The sequence below is a fragment of the Leguminivora glycinivorella genome, chromosome 15 (assembly GCF_023078275.1).
Source record: "Leguminivora glycinivorella isolate SPB_JAAS2020 chromosome 15, LegGlyc_1.1, whole genome shotgun sequence".
NCBI lineage: Eukaryota > Metazoa > Arthropoda > Insecta > Lepidoptera > Tortricidae > Leguminivora > Leguminivora glycinivorella.
The window spans coordinates 9,904,143-9,925,793 of record NC_062985.1 but is presented as its reverse complement, the minus strand read 5'-3'; the positions used below and the strand labels follow the sequence as shown (position 1 = coordinate 9,925,793).

The following is a 21,651-nucleotide window of genomic DNA, read 5'->3' as shown; positions in this document are numbered from 1 at the left end:
GAAGCCCAAGGGGCATGTAAAAGCAAAATCGATGGAAAAGGAGAAGTGCTACCTCGTGCTGGCTCCTCGCCGGGACGTCGTCGGATCCAGAGGGGGAGACTGTAGCACGACCAAGTTTCCCACGCGTAACGCAGGTAGAAGGTTCCGCCGGCCCTTCCGATTCCAACGGTACCGCACCATTGTTTCTACATTGCGATGGCCGGCCACTGCAGATGCGCGGGTCCAGCGTCCCGTTACTCAGGAAGGAAGCGTCGCTTTCACCCACGCCGTCGGGTGGTATAAAAGCCCGCCGGGACACATCCCAAGTCAGTTGACATCCCAGTCTGCTCCTAACTAGGACCTTACTCTAGGCCTAAGATAGCTCCTTGCTAAGTACGGAGAAAGCCCGTTCCGATCACACATTGCGTAAACCCCTGCGTTTGGCGTAAGGTCGCAATTCCGATCACACACGGAAAGTCTTCTACTAGCAAGGCGTGAGCCCGGTTCGGAGTACGTCTCGTTACGTCACCTCTTTTCGGTACACCCGCTACCGTCGCGTCCATAGTCAAAGTGAAGTTCAGTGAAAGCAACAGTGTACAGTGCTAGATATACCACTCACGGCATTCGTGTTACTTAGTGTTACTAGACTACATTGTATAAGACTATTTGTGTAAACCTGCGTGTAACTCTTGTGTTGTCTAAATAAATCCAATTGGAATCGTTGTTGTTGTTCTGTTAAGCCAGGCCTGAACCCTCACCATCTTATAAGAGTGTCGACTTATTGGGAACCTCAACCCAATTAGTCTGCGCTCGGTAAAGGGAACAACATCACCCTTTTACCACCTTTCACAGTACCTCTTTTACGTACCACTTAACTGCAACTGGCCACTTCAATGACATGTGCAGTTTTCCCGCCGAACCTTTACGACATTTACAACAAACAATTGTTGACATGACAGACAGTGTTATTGTGACATGTGATAATGGACATGATGATTTTTTTTTAGACGAAATTATAATTAATTTTTTGCTAGGAAAATGAAATCAAAAAGTTAATTATTTTAATGTAAAGTATCATGTGTTAAAATATCTGCAACTAATAAATTAGGACCTTATATATCCATGTTGAAAATGTTGAAATTGGTGTTTATCGAGATTTTATAGTAGAAATTGTGTTGTTTGGCGCCTAGGGTTGCTACTCGAGGATATAACATATCAAATAGACTTAGGCTATCATAAATAAATCGGCTCAGATTTACACAGCTCTATTCCAAAATATAATTACTCCTTACTAATAAAAAATAGATTTATCAGCTATTATGTACATGGTCACATATTGAATACTGTTTATTTGCTTATGACGAGTTAAGACTATTATGCTAAAGCAGTTTGTAACAGATAGGTTAGTCACCTCAGTTATTATTCTTTGAGGGCCAGAAGTATTAAAAAAAACTATAATGAAGGAAATAGAATGGATTTGATTGCGAATTTAACAAAATTAAACTTTTTTCTCGATTGAAAATAATCAAATTCGACCATTTTCAAAATCAAACAATTACAAGGCGAAAAATTGTTGAGGTTATTATCATTATTTTAAAGGCGAAGCATTATTACTCTGCACAGCGACAAGGCACATATAATTTTGACTTTGGCAATAAAAAAATTATGTGACTTTGAGCACCATTTACACTAGTCAGAATACTGTGTGGCGAATTTAGGCTCAGCTAAATACATTACTAATGTAGCATGGAGGAGTGTAAATGTTACTTTAAAAATGTATTTAAGACAGCTTGCTAGCCTCTAAAAGCACACATAGCATGTATTAAAAGTATATTTAAATAATTAGTACTACATTATTATAGGTTTTTATACTGGGTTTAAAAAGTGGCAGTGTGAAAATCATTATATACATTTTATATACCCTCTGTACAATACGAACAACATATAATTATAATCAACTTCACCTTTCTGTATATACAGAGTGAGATAATTCTTAAATTAAACCATGGTATACATTATCCGGAATAATTGAATTGTTTAATCTACATTGTACATAACAGGTATTAAGATACAATACAGCCTGGTATAACCGAGGACTATCTTCCATAATGTTATTGCTTTAATATTAGTAAGGAGACAATTAGTAGTAGACAATAAGTGCCTGTATATAGCAGGGATGTCAGCTTACTTTACCATTATAACAAATGACAGAAATCTCACAAAATATATGTGAATACCTAAAAGTAAAAGAGGTACATACTAAAAAAAAAAACGTCAATTTGTTTAACTACTATTGAATTTTAATTGTCAATTGTTACAAAGGTGAAACAAGCGCCTGACTGAGCAGCCAATAACATTTCACTAATTTTATGTATACTCAAAAATACTGGGAATAGGTCACTCTAGTCAATTTACAATCGGAAATGACCCATTTCCATTATTCTTGATTATTAGATGGAGTATCCTGTAACATGTATGGCATGCCAGAAAAATTGCTTTAAAACTTGCAAAAGCCCAAAGATGTACATCAAAAACATAGTAATGTTGAATTTGTATCAGGGCTTATGCATTTCCTCGGCTTTCATGTGAAGCAATCTAGAACTATACTAGATGCCCATCTACCTATTATAATCTAGAAATACTAACAGTCATATAAATTAAGTTGTGAATAGAAACTTTTAAGGGTGTAATATCTACATTGTTAGCCTATAGGAACCAACGTTGGATATTCCCCTATGGTACGTTAAAACTAATTCATTGCTCAAATGGCTAGTCAAAAGCGCAATCGACGTTTTAAAATCGTATATTGATTGGTGATAAACATGCAAGATTGCAGTATTGCTTTTGTCAATATACAGTTTATGTATTAGACCAATTTTTAACCTTTTAACCGCTTTGAATTTTTTACCGAGCCGTGCTCGTATCGCCGCCGGTAATACGAAGTTATACGAAGATTTGTCTTATTTATCAGACTACAGCACAGCGGTTAAATGATTAATATTTCACATTATACACGTTAAAGTTCCGTGAGACATATTCAAATAATTAATTGAAATACGGTTGTACTCACGTTATTATATCGCTATTGCTGCGACATGTTTCGGGCCAATTCGGAGGCCCCTCTTCAGGCGTATAGGAGTTCACGCGACGGCTAGACTCCGCAAACTGAACGCGCCGCTCGCCGCTCCGCCCGCTGCGCGCGCGCTGATAGGACGGGGAAGGGGGGCGCAGAGCAGTCTGCTGCTGTAGTTGTTGTGTAGAGTTCTGGTAGCGCGGCTGTGTCGACCGATGGAGGTAAGCACACTGCACTCACTGTGTTGACCGATGGAGGTAAGCACACTGCACTCACTGTGTTGACAATCGTGTGGACACAGTGAGTGCAGTGTGCTTACCTCCATCGGTCGACACAGCCGCGCTACCAGAACTCTACACAACAACTACAGCAGCAGACTGCTCTGCGCCCCCCTCCCCCGTCCTATCAGCGCGCGCGCAGCGGGCGGAGCGGCGAGCGGCGCGTTCAGTTTGCGGAGTCTAGCCGTCGCGTGAACTCCTATACGCCTGAAGAGGGGCCTCCGAATTGGCCCGAAACATGTCGCAGCAATAGCGATATAATAACGTGAGTACAACCGTATTTCAATTAATTAATATTTCACATATTTTAAATCCAAAAGCTAAGCTAATTGCACTACAAGTATATTCATATAAAATTGGCAGTTCAGCTAAAGTTTTCTATTCTCCTACTATTTCACCTTAACTCATCAAGAATGAAATGTAAATGCTGTTTTGGAACACCACATACTTTTATTGTTTGCATATTATATTAAGTTCAAATTAACAATGTAATTTTGAGATCACACCTGATTAAAAAGTTGAAACTGATAAAAATATTTGCAGAATAATGATTTTCTACTGCAATTATTGCTTTATCATGTTCCTAATCTGTCTAGTTTGTGGAGTTAAGCCTAAAAAAGATGAACATTTTTATTACTTTTGTTCATAGTTTTGTGAGTAAATTCGTTTAAACCTACTTGTGATGCCCAAGCATTGAGTTAAAACCTAGAAATACATTACACAATAAATATATTAATATGCTCTATTTAACGAACAGTATTCTAGAGATTTTAAATTTTCATTTAACTAAACACATATTGCCCGATACAACAATTCTGCGTATTTGCAGTTCCAAACTAAATATTTACAAGAACCGTTAGAACTCGAAATAAACTCGCGTACAAAACAAAACTCGATACAATCTACAGTTTCCGTATGAAATAAGTAAAAATAAATTTCAGTCTTCTATTAAATAGTATCATTGCAGATGCTATAAGATCTGATTTACAATAAGAAGAGTATGATACAATTTGTACAACTTATTGAAAATTGACAATGTCTAATGATATATTGATATAAGTATATCTTTAAATCACTGATGATAATAAGGGTAAAACATTCGTCCATACGCCATATATAAAGTGATATCTATACTTTGGATCCTTTATATTCAAAAGTTACAAATAAATTTCAAAATCTAATTTACCTAATCCATTCGCCCAAATTTACCAATGTGGTACAAATGTAGCACTTATATGGCGTACTTGAGACCCGTGTACATTCCACTCTTTCCATAAAAAAGTTCCCACAAACACATAGGAAGCCCCATCACTTGTCTAATCCATAATATTAATGCAAAATGGCAAACCTATCTCAATATACACTCACGAGTTTGTTCCTTTCAACACTAGGCACTTGCTTAGAGCTAAGCATAGTTTATTTGATAAAATTTATTGCTATTAGCACTAAAACACTCCCTCATTAACGTTTTCTGATGGAGAAACCAATGCATGTCTCTTTTAGTCCCAAAGTTTTTTTTTCATTGTGTATTTCAATTTATTTTTATGTCAATATATTTGAGCACTTTACTGTCATTGGGTTTGGCGAACTTCGGGATTTTAGTGTGCATTAACCATGATGATGTAACTTGTATTTCACATGATACAGTCATTAATGTCAATAGAGGCCCATTTCACTCTTGTAAATTGATAAATTAACTTTGTTCATGGCTTCACTAAATTTGCTTATTTCTAGAGCTGGTAGAACTCTACAACTCAGCTAAACAAATACGTCAAAAGACTGTTCCATTGCACTTAGGGCCTCTCAGGGTCAGTTCCGCCAAATCATCTGTCAAACAGGTCTCTGCTGATCGATATCGATATTAGGGCGGTCTCGCGTATGGTATATGGTAAGTTGTATCGATAAGTCTGTGATGCGGATCGGTTATCAATCACATTCTGTGTTCTTCAGGATTAATCCAACCATAGATATGACGGTCTCGCGCTCTGTAGTCCTGTATGAGAACATTCATAGATTTATGCCGAGCGATGTCAGTCTGTGAAGTGGTCGGTCCTAGCCTCACTCTGCGGTTCTCAGGACGAAGCCAACCAGAAGAGTGACGATCTTGTGCTGTATAGTGTTCAGAATAGGGTCTAGTCGGCGCGGGCGCACTTGACGTCGCTGGCAGGCGGCAGAGTGATATCGATGTCAAACAATCGGACCTTAGCCAATTATAGGTATGCCGGTCTCGCGCTCTGTGGTTCTATGGAGTACCGATTAGTCTGTGTTGCGGTTGCTGTTTGCGGATCTATACATAGATCTTCAGGATATGGTTTAGTCGTCGCTCGCGCGCTCTCTCGGGCTTCACAATGATATAGATGTGAAACAATCGGGTCCTAGCCAACCATAGGTAAGACGGTCTCGCGCTCCGTGATATCGATTAGTCCGTGATACGGTTTGGTGTTCAGGAGGAAGAGTGACTGCGTGGAGTGGCCTAGTTGGCGCGGGCGCGCTTGGCGTGCGGAGCGGGCGGCGCGTGCGCGGGGCGCGGCGCGTGCGCGGGCTCGTCGGCGGCGAGGCCGGAGCGCAGCATGTACTTGAACTGCGGCATGTGCTGCATGACGTCGCGGATCTGCACCAGCGCCATGCCGTTCTCGCCCGCCGCCGCCGACTTGCACTTGCCCGAGTTGCGGAGCACTTGCAGTTGCGTTCTGGAAATACAAGGGAGGTGTGAGTTGAGGAAAATCACGTCAAATTGTCACTACGGTTTAATTCATGAGATGACTTTCAAATGTTATTGATCTAAGATTGTGTCGCTGACTATACTTTTCTTTCTGCAGTCGAATCCCGATCACAAGTTGTATTGTTATAGAATTCCTATGACCGGCTCCCGTCAACATTATCAGTTATCAATGTATATGTATGTAATCATTTACAATTTCATTGGAAATCGAGAAAAAAAATGAGTAAAATTTAACTTGAAAAATTGGATTACAGACAATGTAACTGATGGAACTAAATAAAATCTGATACAAAAATTAGGAGATAATTATATTAGAGTACAAAAGGCTTACTAGTAGAACCCGTAAAGAGTGAGACCGGTATTTTGATACAGGAGGCTTACTTTAGTCTTTAGGAGTACTAAATAATACTCACGAGTTAGGCCGGTACAGAGTGAGGCCGAGCGCGTCGAGCATGGCGCGGCAGGTGGCGAGCTGCACGCGCGGGAAGAAGTGGCTGGCCAGGTCCGGCAGCGTCATGAGCAGCTCCGTGTACTGGAACGGCTTGGCGTTGATGCAGGGCACCATTGTGTTCTCCACCAGCGCTTTTTGAACCTGCAGAACGTAATACATTGTTAATATTTGTTGCTTTGCTGATAATCAACTTACAGATTTTTTTTGGTCGATTGAGCACATTGTGTTTAGCACATAACGTATATAACTTTCTACTCATGCCATCAAAACTAGAATTTTATAAAATTGGAGCTTCAAATGCCGTGAATGTAAAAAAATTGTCAGTTGCCACTTGACAGCGATATTCGTAGCACAGACTGTGCAAGTCGTATTTAAATAGCGGGGTCCACATTAAGCACACGCCTCGCGACGCAATGCCTCGCGCGCACTATTGCCTCGCCCGAGGAAATTTTCTCGGCAAAATGGCGGCCCTCGGTCAGCTGTTCAAAATAATTCTGCATATATTTGCCATGGCGCGAAGTGTGCGTGAGGGCTTAGTTCGATTGAGTGTACAGAACGCCTTACCTTATACGGCGTATGGCTGCCAGTAGCAGTGATTTCTGTTATCGGCGTAAGCCGCTTGCGGTTGTCCACGGCGTGAGAGGTTGAGTGGCCATTCATCGATCCGGTCACTTGCGGGGGTACACTGCAAATTAAACTTTATTAATAATCTGATAGACTGTTTTGAAATAATATTTGTGCTGTTATTGCATATTATGGAGGTGTTTGATGGATTAGGATAACTTCAAATATATTTTTATAAACATGATTTTCATGATGATGTCACAATTTTCGTTTTCTTTCAACCCCTTAATTGCCAAGAGTGGCACTGAGAATTTAGTAGTTTCATGTGCTCTGCCTACCCCTTTATGGGATACAGGCGTGATTGTATGTATGTATGTATGTCTGATTTTCTCGCTCATTCAAATCTAAAATTACACATGAGTAAGTTAGTCTCTATTTATAGCTGTTTATGTCATTTGGTTAGTTTAGTTCGTTATAAGAACTTTGACTATCGATTCCATCATTTACAGAATATTCTATATATTATAGTTCTGTATTTTAGCGGCAACACATACCAAAGTTATCACAATCCAACATAAGGGCCCTGTCCCACTAGCGCATACCATTCTAATCTCTCTTTCAACTCGCTAGTGTGAGATGGCTCTTAAATAAACGACGAAAGAAAATTAAAGTTGTTATTTTACAGATAATGTATAGTAGCAAGCAATGAAATAAATAATGACATTGATCTATTTGAAAACACAGTATTAATATTTAACCGTCTAATATGATTCGGTAATTTTGGATATGACCTCTAGACATGTTCTGACATTCAGATAACCCTGCCAAATGACATTAGAAAAGATCGTGCAATAAATACAAAAAAAAAACACAAAATATATAACCTCGTCTATTGCAGACGTTTCAGTGTCAAGACAATGGCGAGTGGTTAGTGTTTAAGAACGGCCTGTGGTCTAGATCAAGATCTGAAGTATCTAAACTATCTGATATTCAAATGAAAACACTATTGTTTATAAATGAGGTTTTGACTATATCTCATAATATAAACAAGTGATATAATATCAAGTAGGTATGATGCAATGATGCCATGAGCTTTCATTGCTGTATTGAGATAAAATTATAGAAAAAAATATGACGATTGCGTACTATCTCTGCATAACTTGCGCAGTGCGCTAAAACATTCCTGGTGCGGACATGGCGATGGATATGAAAATCATGTAAAAAAAATCAAAGACTTATTTAAAAGTATCACTTGGCTTGGTTGTTGGTAAAAATGACCTCGATCGAAAAAAGACATAAGTGTTCCATAAATTTGTTTTAACCCCAAGTGAGTGAGAGAGAACGCAACCGTCATGCTTTCTCACAGGCGGTCCCTAGAGTAGCTACAAAAATGTATAGAATGCTCACTTCATAGTAGAGGTGTTGGCCGTGCTCCTCACGAGAGGCGGCGGCGGTTGCTGTCCCATCGCCATTGTAATTGCACTGTTCGGAAACTGGAATAAATCATAAAAACAAACATATTTTCAACCGACTACGAAAATTTACTCTCAAGTAGAGATTGCAAACATTTTTTTTTCACTGTTTTTACTTGACATTGAAAAGAAATATAATGTTTATAATTTATAAATATATATACTTTTTATAAAGTGACATTTAAATTAGACATTGTTTTTACCATGCAAAAATAAAAAATATAAAACAAATAATGTGTGATTAATGATGAAATTCTGAGAACGACATTTAAGAAACATTGACAAGGGTAAACCTATCTATTCAATGGCACGCTGTCAAATTATCCATTGATAACGTTATTTCTTCTTTATCTTTAGTACCGAACGATCCAGTGTCAATGAATAGGTGCTTTACTCTGATTCTATGTATTTTAATTGAACAAACGTTCAACCCTTTCGTTACAAATCTTCTATCTGGGAGAGCCCAAAACCACTTATTTCTTAAAACCAGGGATCGGATACCGGTATTTTCAACCAAACCGGTTTTGGCTCTAGACGTCAAACCGAAAAAATAGTGTTCTTGTTTTCGGTTACCGGTTTTTAACCGGTTAATATGAGAGAACTGTTCTTCAGCAGATCTGTTTCTGTTGAACGAAATTAACCGGTTTCTACGTCAGAGATGTCAACGTCAGAGATACAACGACTCTTTTCTCATTTGCAGGCAGCGAAACTTTGGTGCGAATGACAATTTTATGACGTCAAGCTACAAACTATTATGTTAAAAGTATCTTTGAAATGGACCTTATAGTCATGTATATAAGGCGTATCTTTCGATGTAGGTAAATGCACTCCGATACGGTTCAATAATTTGGTCCGGTCAGTAATCTCTCTCCGTAGTCTAGCGGTCTGGGACATGGACTAGGAATATGGAGGTACCGGGTTCGATCCTCGTAGTGGGCAAGCTTTTTCCATGTTTGCATTTTATAATTTAGATTTTAAAATTTAATGTTGTTACACTGTGTAATGTGATTCCTAGTAGTTTTAAGCAGATTATGTGACAAGTAAAACATTTCAAAAAAATTAACATTTACTTTTTTATGCGAAAATACATTCAAAAAGAGTAAAAAAACACAAAAAAAAAAATAAAAAAGTCATAGAATATTTTTTGTTTTTACATCCAAAATGCATGTGGTTAAAATCTTTCGGGTTATTCAGGCGCACGGTGTTTATTTTCTTTTCTTGTACAATAAAATATGATTTTTTTTTCATAATTTCGAGTTAAAATGTAATAAATGAATATAACCTCTTTCTACCGAAGTCTCTGGCTAAAGGTATCAATTATTGCATTTAATGAGGAGGCACACTCAAAAGTTATGACAGATGGCGCCGTCCCGTCCTTCCATTGCACAGATGAAGAATTTCATACGTGAGAGAGAGAAGATGATATTTGTTTTCTCTCTCTCACATATGAATGACAGTGACATGGCTAGACACTTGCACAGGCGCCGCCTGGTGGGATAACTTTTAGTAATTATGTTAATAATTACTCAATGTGGGATAAAATGTCAGTGTGCCTCCTCATTTAAGTCAATGTCTGACATACCGATTTATAACTTCACAATAAAAAGGTGCAATATCAGTGTATTGCTGGTTGAAGAGGCTGTTATAGATATGTAAATAAATTTATTGTCAAACTTGACACAGCGTGTCATTTTATTAACCCGTTCAATAAACTTCACGGAACGAAATATTAAATTCTGTTCATCTTGAATACAGGTAACCGAAATTGATTTGTTCTCTGTCAAAACGTTATTGTAGATTACCGGTTAATGACAGAACAGAAATTTGAACTGTTTACGAACAATATTAACCGATATTTTGAAACCGGTTCCGATCCCTGCTTAAAACTCCAGAATTGAAGTTTTATTCTCTTCACAGAGAACGTTGCTAACCCCATTTTCGTATCCATGACGTGAAAATGGACAATATCCCTTAATTACACATTAGTCCTTCCTGTTTTAGTAACTGCCTAAAAAAACATAGTGGATGAAACGCAACGTAACCGCGAGTTGTTACGAAAATAGACGTTTTTCGGTTACCATTTCCGGTTCCTGAACTCTATTACAAGTTACGACATAGATAAAAGAAAATATCGCAACTTATGACATTACTACACGGATTGCGACAGCGTTATGTAACTCGTAAAATAATCTTCCCAGATATTTTAACATTAAAAACAATTTAAATAATTATATAACCTATTATGTAATATACTGCGTCTACAAGAGATCGCATTATAGCGATAAGACCGTCGGTTTACCTATTCATTTTAAACAATTTTAACAAAGCAAAGACATTATTTACAATTAGATTTTTTAACCTTCATGGATTGTATTGTTTAACTTAAGTAATTGGTTTACAAAATAACTGATTGTTTTCCTCGTTCATTCACACGAACGTCACTGGAAAACTATCTATTCGTCATTAAGTGACGTGAATTCTAGGAATTACAAACCGCAATATGATCATCAAACATTGACATTTAACACTTTCGAAACCGGGCTCTACGCGGCGCTACGACATTTTCGCTACATACGGGGAAACCCATGTAATCGGCTACGCTTCTACGAGCGGTGTACCCGACAGTCGGGTTCTTGGTAGCGAAAGTGTTAAGGTGCTATTTCGTAATCCAAAAGGGTGTAGCAGTGACGATCTTGAAAGTACACGTTTACAGTGAAAAGATTGTGATCAAATTTCAAATAGCCTTTTCAAGGTTCTAAAGTCTTGTTTAACACGCGTCAGCAATGTATATATGTAGCGTTTACTTATTTCTTATTGCAATATAGTCCATCTAAAACCATTCTTTCACCGCTACTGTCGCGAGAAAAAAAAATCTGCAAACGGTTAGGAAGAACTGGACGAATGTTCACTTTAGAACGCCAGAAGTGAAAACTAACTTCTTGATCATAACATAAGTAACGCAACTACAATAAAATTCTTCCGAAGCCGTTTAGGAAAGCTAAATGTACGAATTTTGACTTTAGAACGTCAGAAGCAAAGCGCCAACTCCTCCACCACATTACGTGTCAGCGCAAGACCATTCATTCGAGACGCCGCGATCCAATCTCGCGCTCCTATACTCATTGCAAGAGAACTGAGAAAGAGACAGGTCAGACAGGGTAACCCGTATCGGAAAGACCATGCTTGAGAGAAGCCGCGATACCTCTCGCTTCCACTTACGGCAATAGAAGAGACAGGAATATATTCTCACCTGAACATTTCGTTGGTGCTGCTGTGTGCGGTGCTGCGGCATGGCGGCCGCGGCCGCAGCGATCGCCGCGTTGCTGTAACGCGCTGCCGCTGCTTGCGCTTGAGCGGCAACTTGCGCCTGCAGACAAGACAATTATTCATTTACGATACCTATATACGCTCATGACTGTTTTCCTAAAAGAGGAAGATAAAATACATGAAACTGCTCATGTGTCCGTTCAATGAATTTTTTGATAAATTTTCCTAAATGACGCGTAAATATTGATCAACGTCGTCTGACAAGATAAAAGATTGTTTATTAAAGTAATTGTTCATCTTCGAACAAACGTACGAGTACATCATGTTAGACTAAGTAGGTCGTCTTTACTTAGATGATGTGCCTGAATATTACAGATTCGATAGCTAGTTTAGCCGGCAGCGGGACATATAGACCACTGGGCGCTAATATATTCGAGCTCTATGCTCAATAGTGTCATAAGTCAGCGGATATACCCACGTATTCTACATGAATAAGAGTTTACGGCACAGATGTCATATATACCATAGATCAAGCAAACGTATCTACTTAGCGTGTCAAATGAACTCAGTGAAATCCACTGAGTTGTCCGTCTTTAATCACAGCTTGCAGCTTTCGTGCGTCAGATTTTGTAAGTTGAAGTCAACAAAAACATTAAAAATGCCTCGTTACGTGATATTTAATTACAACAACACAGAAATTATGAACACTTAGAGGCCTGAGACATATTTAAAAACACAGGCAAGTAACAACTTCAGTACAAAATCTGACACGCTCGGCCGCCATACAAATAGATGAACTTGTTTCTTCTATCTAAATCTAGTTCTGTGGTTTACTGTCTATCTTACCTGAGCCAGCCTCAGCACCTGCTGCGTCTGAGCCTGCGTGAGCGTCCCGGGCAGGCTCCAGCCACTGGCCAGCGCCTGCACGGCCGCCGCGGATATGCCCGCGTGCGGCATCTGCATGGACGAGGGGGCGTGGCGCTGCGCGTTCGGCCGCCGGCCTCGGGTGGAGGCGCCCGAGAGGCCGACGCCGGCGCCCTGCGCCACCACGCCTGGCGGCGGCGCGGGAGGTGCTCGCGTCCATTGGCCACCACCTCCTATTGAACCTGGAACAACAAGGGTAAATGTAACGGATATAAGTGACGTGTAAAGGTGCTGTTACACGGGCAACACAATTGTCAGCAATTCACATACCATTGCCGCGTTTGCTCCATAGTTAGTTGGTGCGTATTGAACAAACGCGGCAATGGTATGTGAATGGCTGGCAATCGTATTTCCCGTGTAACAGCACCGTAAGATCGCATAGGCGTTTGCGGGGAATATCCTATTTTATCACATTTCCAATAAAGCTTTTAAGTATCTGGCGAAAGGACGACGATTCGTTTGTAAGAGGCTACTAGTGCTAATTTTATAGTACGATGTGTATCATGTGTAGCGTGAGTGTAACGCGTGGTTTTTGTAAATGGAGCGCTAACGGCATATTTGCCAGATCTGAGACTGCCGGAAAATTAAATTCCGTTACCTGCCTCTCTGTCAAATTACGTTAAAACTGTTTCACCGGAAATAAATAAATAATAAAAGGAAGTAAATAATTTAATTTGATTGACGAATTGATGCCATTAATTGATTGATATCAATATATTGAGAGTGCTAACCGAAACATTTAATTGACTGCTGGTGAATCTTTTGCAATATATAATGCTAAGAATAAGTTATTTATAGTTACAAGATTGCGGAAGTTTTTTTCGGCAAGAGTCAACTTGGCCTTGAGACGATCAAAAGTGTACTTTCAGTACATGACACCAGACCTTGCATGAATAATAATAATTAACAAAATGAATTAATATTATAATATATTATATCTATCATTAGCGTCTCATTTCAACCTGTATAATTACATAACTTACGGGTATTTACATGCACGCATGAATATACCACGTACTAAGTATATTACATAGGTTTAAATAAATAAATGAACAGTAAAAGAGTTATAAAGCGTAAGAAAAAAATCGTGCTTCTGATATTTGATTTCAAATATAGATGGTGTAGTATGTAGGACTGGATTTTCTCCTAGGCTCACAACACAACACATGGTCCGGCGCCCGTTTTACGATGAACGGTCCCCGTAAGTAACCCTCTACGCCTAAATCCGTGTGTGGATATATGGCTTGTGAAGCCACATTGGATATAATCCTAAAATATAACGACGTAGTGTTTTATAAACCTTACACTTTTTCTACAATCAATGACTATACGGCTATAAATAAGTCACTTCAAGCTCATGCAACTAATAATACATCTCTTTCTAAAACATAAAATATTAAAGATACAACTAGATACAATTATTTGACTATGAACTATTGCCTACATATGAATATTGGGGGCCACCCTATACTTATATTTAAAGTCACATACAGGTCGAGCGCGACAAAGCGTGAGAACTTAAAGTGTTACACCCTATACTTGTCAACGTGTAATAATACTAGAACATTTATAAATTGTCTCATCGGTAAAATCCAGGTAAAAAGGGCCAGTAAACGATTACAAGCCGTCATAACTAATAGAAACCATAATAATCCGTCTAGTTGAAGCGGACTGGTCCATGACCTCTTTACGAGAATACTAAGTAAGGACATTCGCGCAAATATGAAAAGGGACGCAACTGGTTTAAAAGAAGGGGAAATACTCGTACTAATATTGGTAACATCCATGTTACTATCCAATTCTAACATATAGCTATCTCCCTTTCAGCAGTTTCAGCCGTAAGGCGTTTTTCTTCATTATAGCCATGAGTACTCGTGGTGGCAACCTGTCACTGCAATATATGTCACAGTTTCGTTTTCTTTCAACCCCTTATTTGCCAAGAGTGGCACCAGGGGCGGCTCACTCCGTGATTCTATCGCCGCGCTACAAGTACATGTCGGTGGCCGCGAGTTCGCGGCCCATTCAGTGGTGACGACCTTCGCGCGGTGCAATAGAATTCAATGTCGGCTGCTCGCGTGCGAACCTTTTATTAATGTAGGTAAGAATTTAGACTGGCGGTATTTTGTGAACATCAAAGGAGTGAGCCTTCTGTACTTGTACTATTATATATTCTGTGGTGGCACTGAAGCTTTAGTAGTTTCATGTGTTCTGCCTACCCCTTTATGGGATACAGGCGTGATTGTATGTATGTATGAGTACCTGTCGTTAATACAATAAAAGCAAGTTCCTCAAGTCAGACGTCATACTATCTAGATACGATTAATGTAAGTCGCTATGCATCGCTATTAGTATCGGAGCAGAAATTATTGCTAAGCTGCTTTGCAAGCAGCCGAAATGCAGAGCTGCAGCGATCCGCTGGCAATGCGCGTAGACAAGAGGCCAATCGTTCACGCCGAAGCTTATCACGGTTGTCTCACTTATCTTACGTATTAGTGCGACTAAGACGAGAAACTACGATACGCTGCGGAGCCTGAAAGATTGGCCTCTTGGCATGACTACGCAGCCAGGCTTTTAAGCGAAGGTCAAAGCCCTATTCCACATTATATATTTGAAGCCATCAATGTGAACAACAATGAGTATACATATAATTCTGTCTCGATACAGACTAAATAGTAAATAGGTCCACTGGAAATTCAATTGTCGCAGTCGTATGGGATTTTAATACTTGTTTAACGCGCGTATTTTTTTCCAAGTTTCCTCGTAGCGTAAGGGACCGGCCACATCTAAGGGACCGGCCACATCTAAGAGACGCATGTCCTGTGGGGAACGGACGTCCGCGCCACGCCGCCTGAATGCAATTCAAAAAACGTGGTGGCGGCGGCGTGGCACGCGCCGCGCCACCTGGGGGCGCGTCTTACGTCCTTCCTATACAAAATGTACTGAGGAGACGTTTTTTGAATTACATTCAGGCGGCGTGGCGTAGACGTCCGTTGCGCGCCCCGAGACACGCGACGCTTAAGTGGGAACGCTGCCTAACAAATGGATTCTTAACCGCATAATACTAATGCTAAATATCAAACTATGTAATCTGGTGCGAAGCCAAGATATTATGTAACGTTTTGACCTTAATAACTGGAAAAATCTCACACACACCGTGCAAAAAGGCGACAGAGGCTTAATAAAGTGCAGTGACCTTCTTTTTCCTTTTAGCCTTGTGCTCAATTATTTTGGGGTCAACTGTTAAGGTGGGTTTAGACTTGAGGTAACTAGATAGTAATTACTTGTGGACTGACAACACGTGGGGGCCTAGCAATGATGTCAATACTTTGTGCATAAAATCTATCTCTCACTCTTTCGATGTTGGAGACAGAATAGCGAGACTTGCGTGCTCGACGCAAGCATGAAGTGACTCGCGAAAACGCAAGTCATGCTAGACTATACCAGGGGTCACCAAACGGCGGACGGCGATACGGAGCCGAACATTTTGTTTCCTCATAGAATAGACGGACCCTTAATAAAACTAATTAGTGACCCCTGTGCTGAATGCTGTGTAGACTCTGTCTGTAGTCTGTGTGTACAAACTGAAACTGAAAGTTCATCTTACTTTGAGATGCTATTTGAACCTAGAAATTTTAAAATAGGTAGCCTTTTTAGATTTATCTTTCAAATAACCTTATCAGCATACATCGGGGTTTTGGGAGCGGGAATGATTTACACTAGCCCAAAAATGGTGAAAACTATAAAAGATAAACATAACTTTAACATTTCTAGGTACATTTGGAGCCAGTTACATAGTTAAATACATATATATTTCAGTAATTCAAATGACTATAAACAGAGTTACAAATACACGAATTCATTCCCGCTCCCAAAACCCCGATGTATGCTTATCAGTCTTATCAGTTGACCTAATCTACCTTTTAAAACTACTTTTGATCTTTGGAAGAGGTTCACAGCACAGCCTCAGGATCAGTTAGTAATGTCACTCCAGTGTTTTCCTTGCCATGGTTTTTAAACTTTATGGAACCTGTGATAGAACTGAATGTGGAGTGTATCTATGTCATTCTTCTAAAACGACCTATCGCCCTAACGTGTATCCTTATAAGAATCCACACATTATTATTTATTATTCATTACTGTATGCATCATTGTATGTGCCTAAAAGAGACACTTCTCAAGTTAAATGAACCTTGAATAATTTTGTATTCTTCACGTATAAAATTGGCTAAATATATCTGTAGATGGAGGTAGATGGCGCTGTTGACGACGGACGTCAACGTCAACTTTTAGTCCTGTTTGAACTCAATAGATGGCGTTATGGTGTATTGAGTGATTCGAGTATGATGTGTTGATTTGATTGAGAGTTGGTTACATGGTTGGTTTTATATTTTATAGACACTCAAAATAACTAACATTTTGATCATTTTATACCTATGATATTCAGCTACTTTGGCATCAACTTGAAGAGAAGACCTTTTTGGTCATTTAATTTTAATTTTCAAATACACAATTAGTACAATTACAATTACACATTAACCCCCTTATTCATAAACATACTCTAAAGTTATCATGCCGATAAAGTTCGTTTGTCCCTTTCCATATTGGTGTGACAGAAAAGGACAAACGAACTTTATGGCCTTGATAACTTTAGAGTATGTTTATGAATAAGGGGGTATTAATTAGTCTTTGATGTTTACTCTTCTCTTTCTACTATACTTTGGCCTACTCCCTACAAGAAAAAGGCGCGAAATTTAAATTGTCTACAGGAGGCCAAGAAGTCCCTTCTACTTTTTTTAATTTGCCGCCTTTCTAACATTCAATAAGTTTTTTGACATTTTTGTTTATGGTACAAAGACAACAAAACAGGCCATCAGCGATAACTCCTAAGACTAGGTTAGTGAGCAAGACAATCTGTAATCAATAACATCAATGATGTTAAATTTTAAGGTCTCTAACCTAACATAAGGTATAAAAACAGTATGTGGAGTTGCTAACAGATATTTTGTTACTGTCACAGTGTCCAAAAATAACTAAAAATATTTTTTTTTAACAGCTGGGTCCATAGAGTGAGACATGTCACAATGCAATGAGGCAGATTGCTCGGCTGAGCAAAACGCGCGCACTGCCTCCACCGAGGCCCGTCCACATAGCATGTTTGCAGAGTGAAGAAATTAGCTTGTTCTGTCTGGACCTGGCTAACCTTGCATCTAGTATCAACATTTTAAAATGCATGTTCAGGTGTTTTTGAGCAGTTTGCCGAGGGTTGATAGGGTTGTCAAAATATCATGTCATTAGCTAATAGTTTATCTGCAGGGCACGCAAAGGGAAATCAACAGTCAACAGAGCAGGAAAAAATCTCCCAAAAGGCAATGTTGTACTACAGGTTTACGCAAAAAGTTTTTTTTAATACTTTATATGTGCAGCTTTTAATTTAAACCACCTGTATTAAATCATTCAAAAGAATAGAATGATGAGTGTTAAAGAGTTTTTTTACTAGTTTAAGGCAAACTCAACTACTTAAGGGGAACTGCATAATTAAATATGCAAATGTAGATACAATATTGACCTGATAGGAGTGAACCTGTTTCTTAATAGCAATTATATGCATATCAATATGAAGAGAATGACACAAATTTTAAACAAAGATAAAGGGCCTGGCCGGACTGCCATGGTAAAATCGCCCCTGGCTAAATATGAAATATTGATATGCAGGATTATTCGTATTATTACTACATGTACTACTACTGAATATTATGCCTCAAACTATTTCCGTTTATGAAAAAAATTAAAAAAAAGAAATTTTGTTTTTTATTTTTTTCTTTAAAACCGCGTATCCGATTGACTTGTTCTTTGGATATTTTATAGATATATTAGGGATACATCAATTAAAAAAAAATGAACTTCCTGACTTTTTGTTAAGCACATTTTTTTTTTTAATTTATGTTTTAAATAATTTTTTTTACCACATACGAGTTAGCGACACCTACTATATTTTCATATAATAATCGCGATTTTATACTCTATTACATATATTTTTATCAAAAATATTAGTTTGGATCAACAATGTCAAAATAAGTTATTTATGTATTATTACCCTTTAGTACTTAGTACGTAGCTCCTGGAAAGTGATGTATGAAAATTTTGGCATAATTAATGGAAGATTTTTTTTTAATTGGGATATGTACATTATAGGCCGAAGTTATTTTTCATCAACCCTCCCCACCCCTCCCCCCTCTGCGTCACCCATCTACCCCCCCTTAAAGAGCCCAAAATGCGGTTTTTCTAAATTATTGACAAAACCGTTGAAGATACAGAAAAAACGTGTAGCAACGAAATAATCCTTAATAAATTTACTACAAATCTCTCATTAACACTTTAGTGCTAGCTCTTATAGTTTTCGCGTGATCCGTCACGAAAGTTGGTCCTTGCTGCAATTTTCTTTAAAGAATATTAAAGTGTTCTCCCAAAATGCTTACGAAATCGTCGAAATTTGTTTGATACGACTAAAATATTGTAAACTCATGACTATAATTAAATTAAGGGGATAAATCACTACCATGGATGGGACTTGAACTCACGGCTTCTGAATAGAAACTCGAGGGCTCTACCAACTGAGCCACCAAAAGCTCATCTCTAGTTAGCGAATCTTTCAGCTTTCTACTATATGAATCAATGGTACCCCTAGCGTTATTTATCTATCATATCTATCAATCTAGAGGCCGTGAGTTCAAGTCCCGCCCATGGTAGTGATTTTTTCCCCTGAAATTAATTCTTGAGTTTATAATATTTTAGTACTATCAAACCGATGATTTCGTAAACATTTAAGGAGAAAACTTTTCATTCATTAAAGAAAATTGAAGAAAGGAGCAACTTTCGTGACGGATTGCGCGAAAACTATAAGTGCTAGCACTAAAGTGTTTATGAGAGATTTGTAGTAAATTTATTAAGGATTACTTCGTTTCTACACGCTTTTTCTGTATCTTAATCGGTTTTGTCAGAAATCGAGAAAAATCGCATTTTCGGCTCTTTAAGGGGGGTAGATGGGTGACGCAGAGGGGGAGGGGTGGGGAGGGTTGATGAAAAATAACTTCGGCCTATAATGTACATATCCCAATTAAAAAAAAAATCTTCCATTAATTATGCCAAAATTTTCATACATCACTTTCCAGGAGCAACGTACTAAGTACTAAAGGGTAATAATACATAAATAACTTATTTTGACATTGTTGATCCAAACTAATATTTTTGATAAAAATATATGTAATAGAGTATAAAATCGCGATTATTATATGAAAATATAGTAGGTGTCGCTAACTCGTATGTGGTAAAAAAAAAAATTTTTAAACATAAATTTAAAAAAAAATTTACTTAACAAAAAGTCAGGAAGTTAATTTTTTTTTAATTGATGTATCCCTAATATATCTATAAAATATCCAAAGAACAAGTTAATCGGATACGCGGTTTTAAAGAAAAAAATAAAAAACTAAATTTCTTTTTTTTAATTTTTTTCATAAACGGAAATAGTTTGAGGCATAATATTCAGTAGTAGTACATGTAGTAACAATACGAATAATCCTGCATATCAATATTTCATATTTAGCCAGGGGCGATTTTACCATGGCAGTCCGGCCAGGCCCTTTATTAATTTTTATAAATGTTTTCATGAAACCTCAATTAACAACTTTATAAGACAGAAGAATTTTAGCCATGATTTAGAACTTAAGTTATAAAATTAAAGGGTAAAGTTTCAATAATTACTGAAACTTTATGCCTTAAGTAAGGTTATCAAGAATAACAATTTGGTTTAACTAATTACTCTAAAGATAGGTTATGAGTTACTAATATAATAATTAAAATACATAGGAAACTGACCTTTAGCAGAAATCAGAAGCTGTGAGTCCACCACCTTGTTTGGCCAGTATTCCTCAAACTCCGTCCCGGGTGGGAAGTAGCTCTTGATGTCCGACAGGCTTATCACTGAGCAAGTCTCACTAGCAAACAGTTCATTCCGAATGCCCTGCACTTTACAACAGAATTTCAAGTATGACAAGTCCCAACCCTTCAACTGGTCCGCTTTCAACTTAAGATTGTCCGTTTCACCTTCAAAATAAAACAAGGGCACAAACTTCTGTCCGTCTCTCACCGTGTATGGTACCACTGACTCTTTGTTTATTCTGATGAACCCGCACTTATCTTTACTATTTGTTGTGCCTCTAAGTAACTTATTGTAACATACATCTAAGAAGTTATAAAATTCATAAGCGTCTGATAACCGAACCACCAGGTCCTTCTGTGTAAAGGCGTCTCTACCGAACTGGCCATCACAATGCCTGCTGTTTATTTCGTTTAGAAGCCTCGCTTCTATCTCTGTTATGTAGTAACTTCTTATACAGGTGCAAGAGTAAATATCTGCATGAAGGTAATTCAGGTACTTGTTTAATAATTTAATTTCTACCATTCTGACTGCCACGTATTTCTCCCCGGACCGGTAGATGTAGGGGATGTGACACTTGCCCAGCATGTCCCAGCCGAAGTGGCCTTTCCAGCTGGCTTCGTCCGGCGCCGGGGTCTTCTTTTCTGGGTCAACGGGCGGCCGCGTGTCGGGCGGCGCGCCGGTCTTGCGGGTGAGGAAGTTGAGGATGCCCAGCTGCCCGCCGGCGCCGGGCGGCGCCGTGCCCAGCGCGCCCGGGCCAGGCCGAGCCGCCGCCACAGACGCCGCTAGAGCCTTCGCCTTGTTCGCCTCCACCATCTTCGCGGCGAGCTCTCTAATCTCCGCCTCATCGGGCCGCTCGGTCTTCACCTTCACCATAGTCGTCTCTGACATTTCACCGGCCGGTAGAGCACTCAAATTATGAAGGACACTTTTCACTCTTCTAGCCCGCAAGATTTCGGGCTACATCCTGCCGCACAGCGTTGTCAAA

At 38.9% G+C, this 21,651-nt stretch overlaps 1 protein-coding gene across 1 annotated transcript; it reads right to left on the bottom strand.

The window, feature by feature from the left end:
• Positions 1-4,355: 4,355 nt before the first annotated feature.
• LOC125234250 lies at positions 4,356-21,554 on the bottom strand. Its single transcript, XM_048140458.1, has 7 exons — positions 20,603-21,554; positions 12,653-12,912; positions 11,790-11,906; positions 8,475-8,560; positions 7,068-7,188; positions 6,466-6,644; positions 4,356-6,020 (listed from the first exon to the last, which is right to left on the bottom strand). The coding sequence occupies exons 1-7, from the start codon at positions 21,552-21,554 to the stop codon at positions 5,804-5,806; spliced, it is 1,932 nt and encodes a 643-aa protein (XP_047996415.1). The 3' UTR covers positions 4,356-5,803.
• Positions 21,555-21,651: the final 97 nt, after the last annotated feature.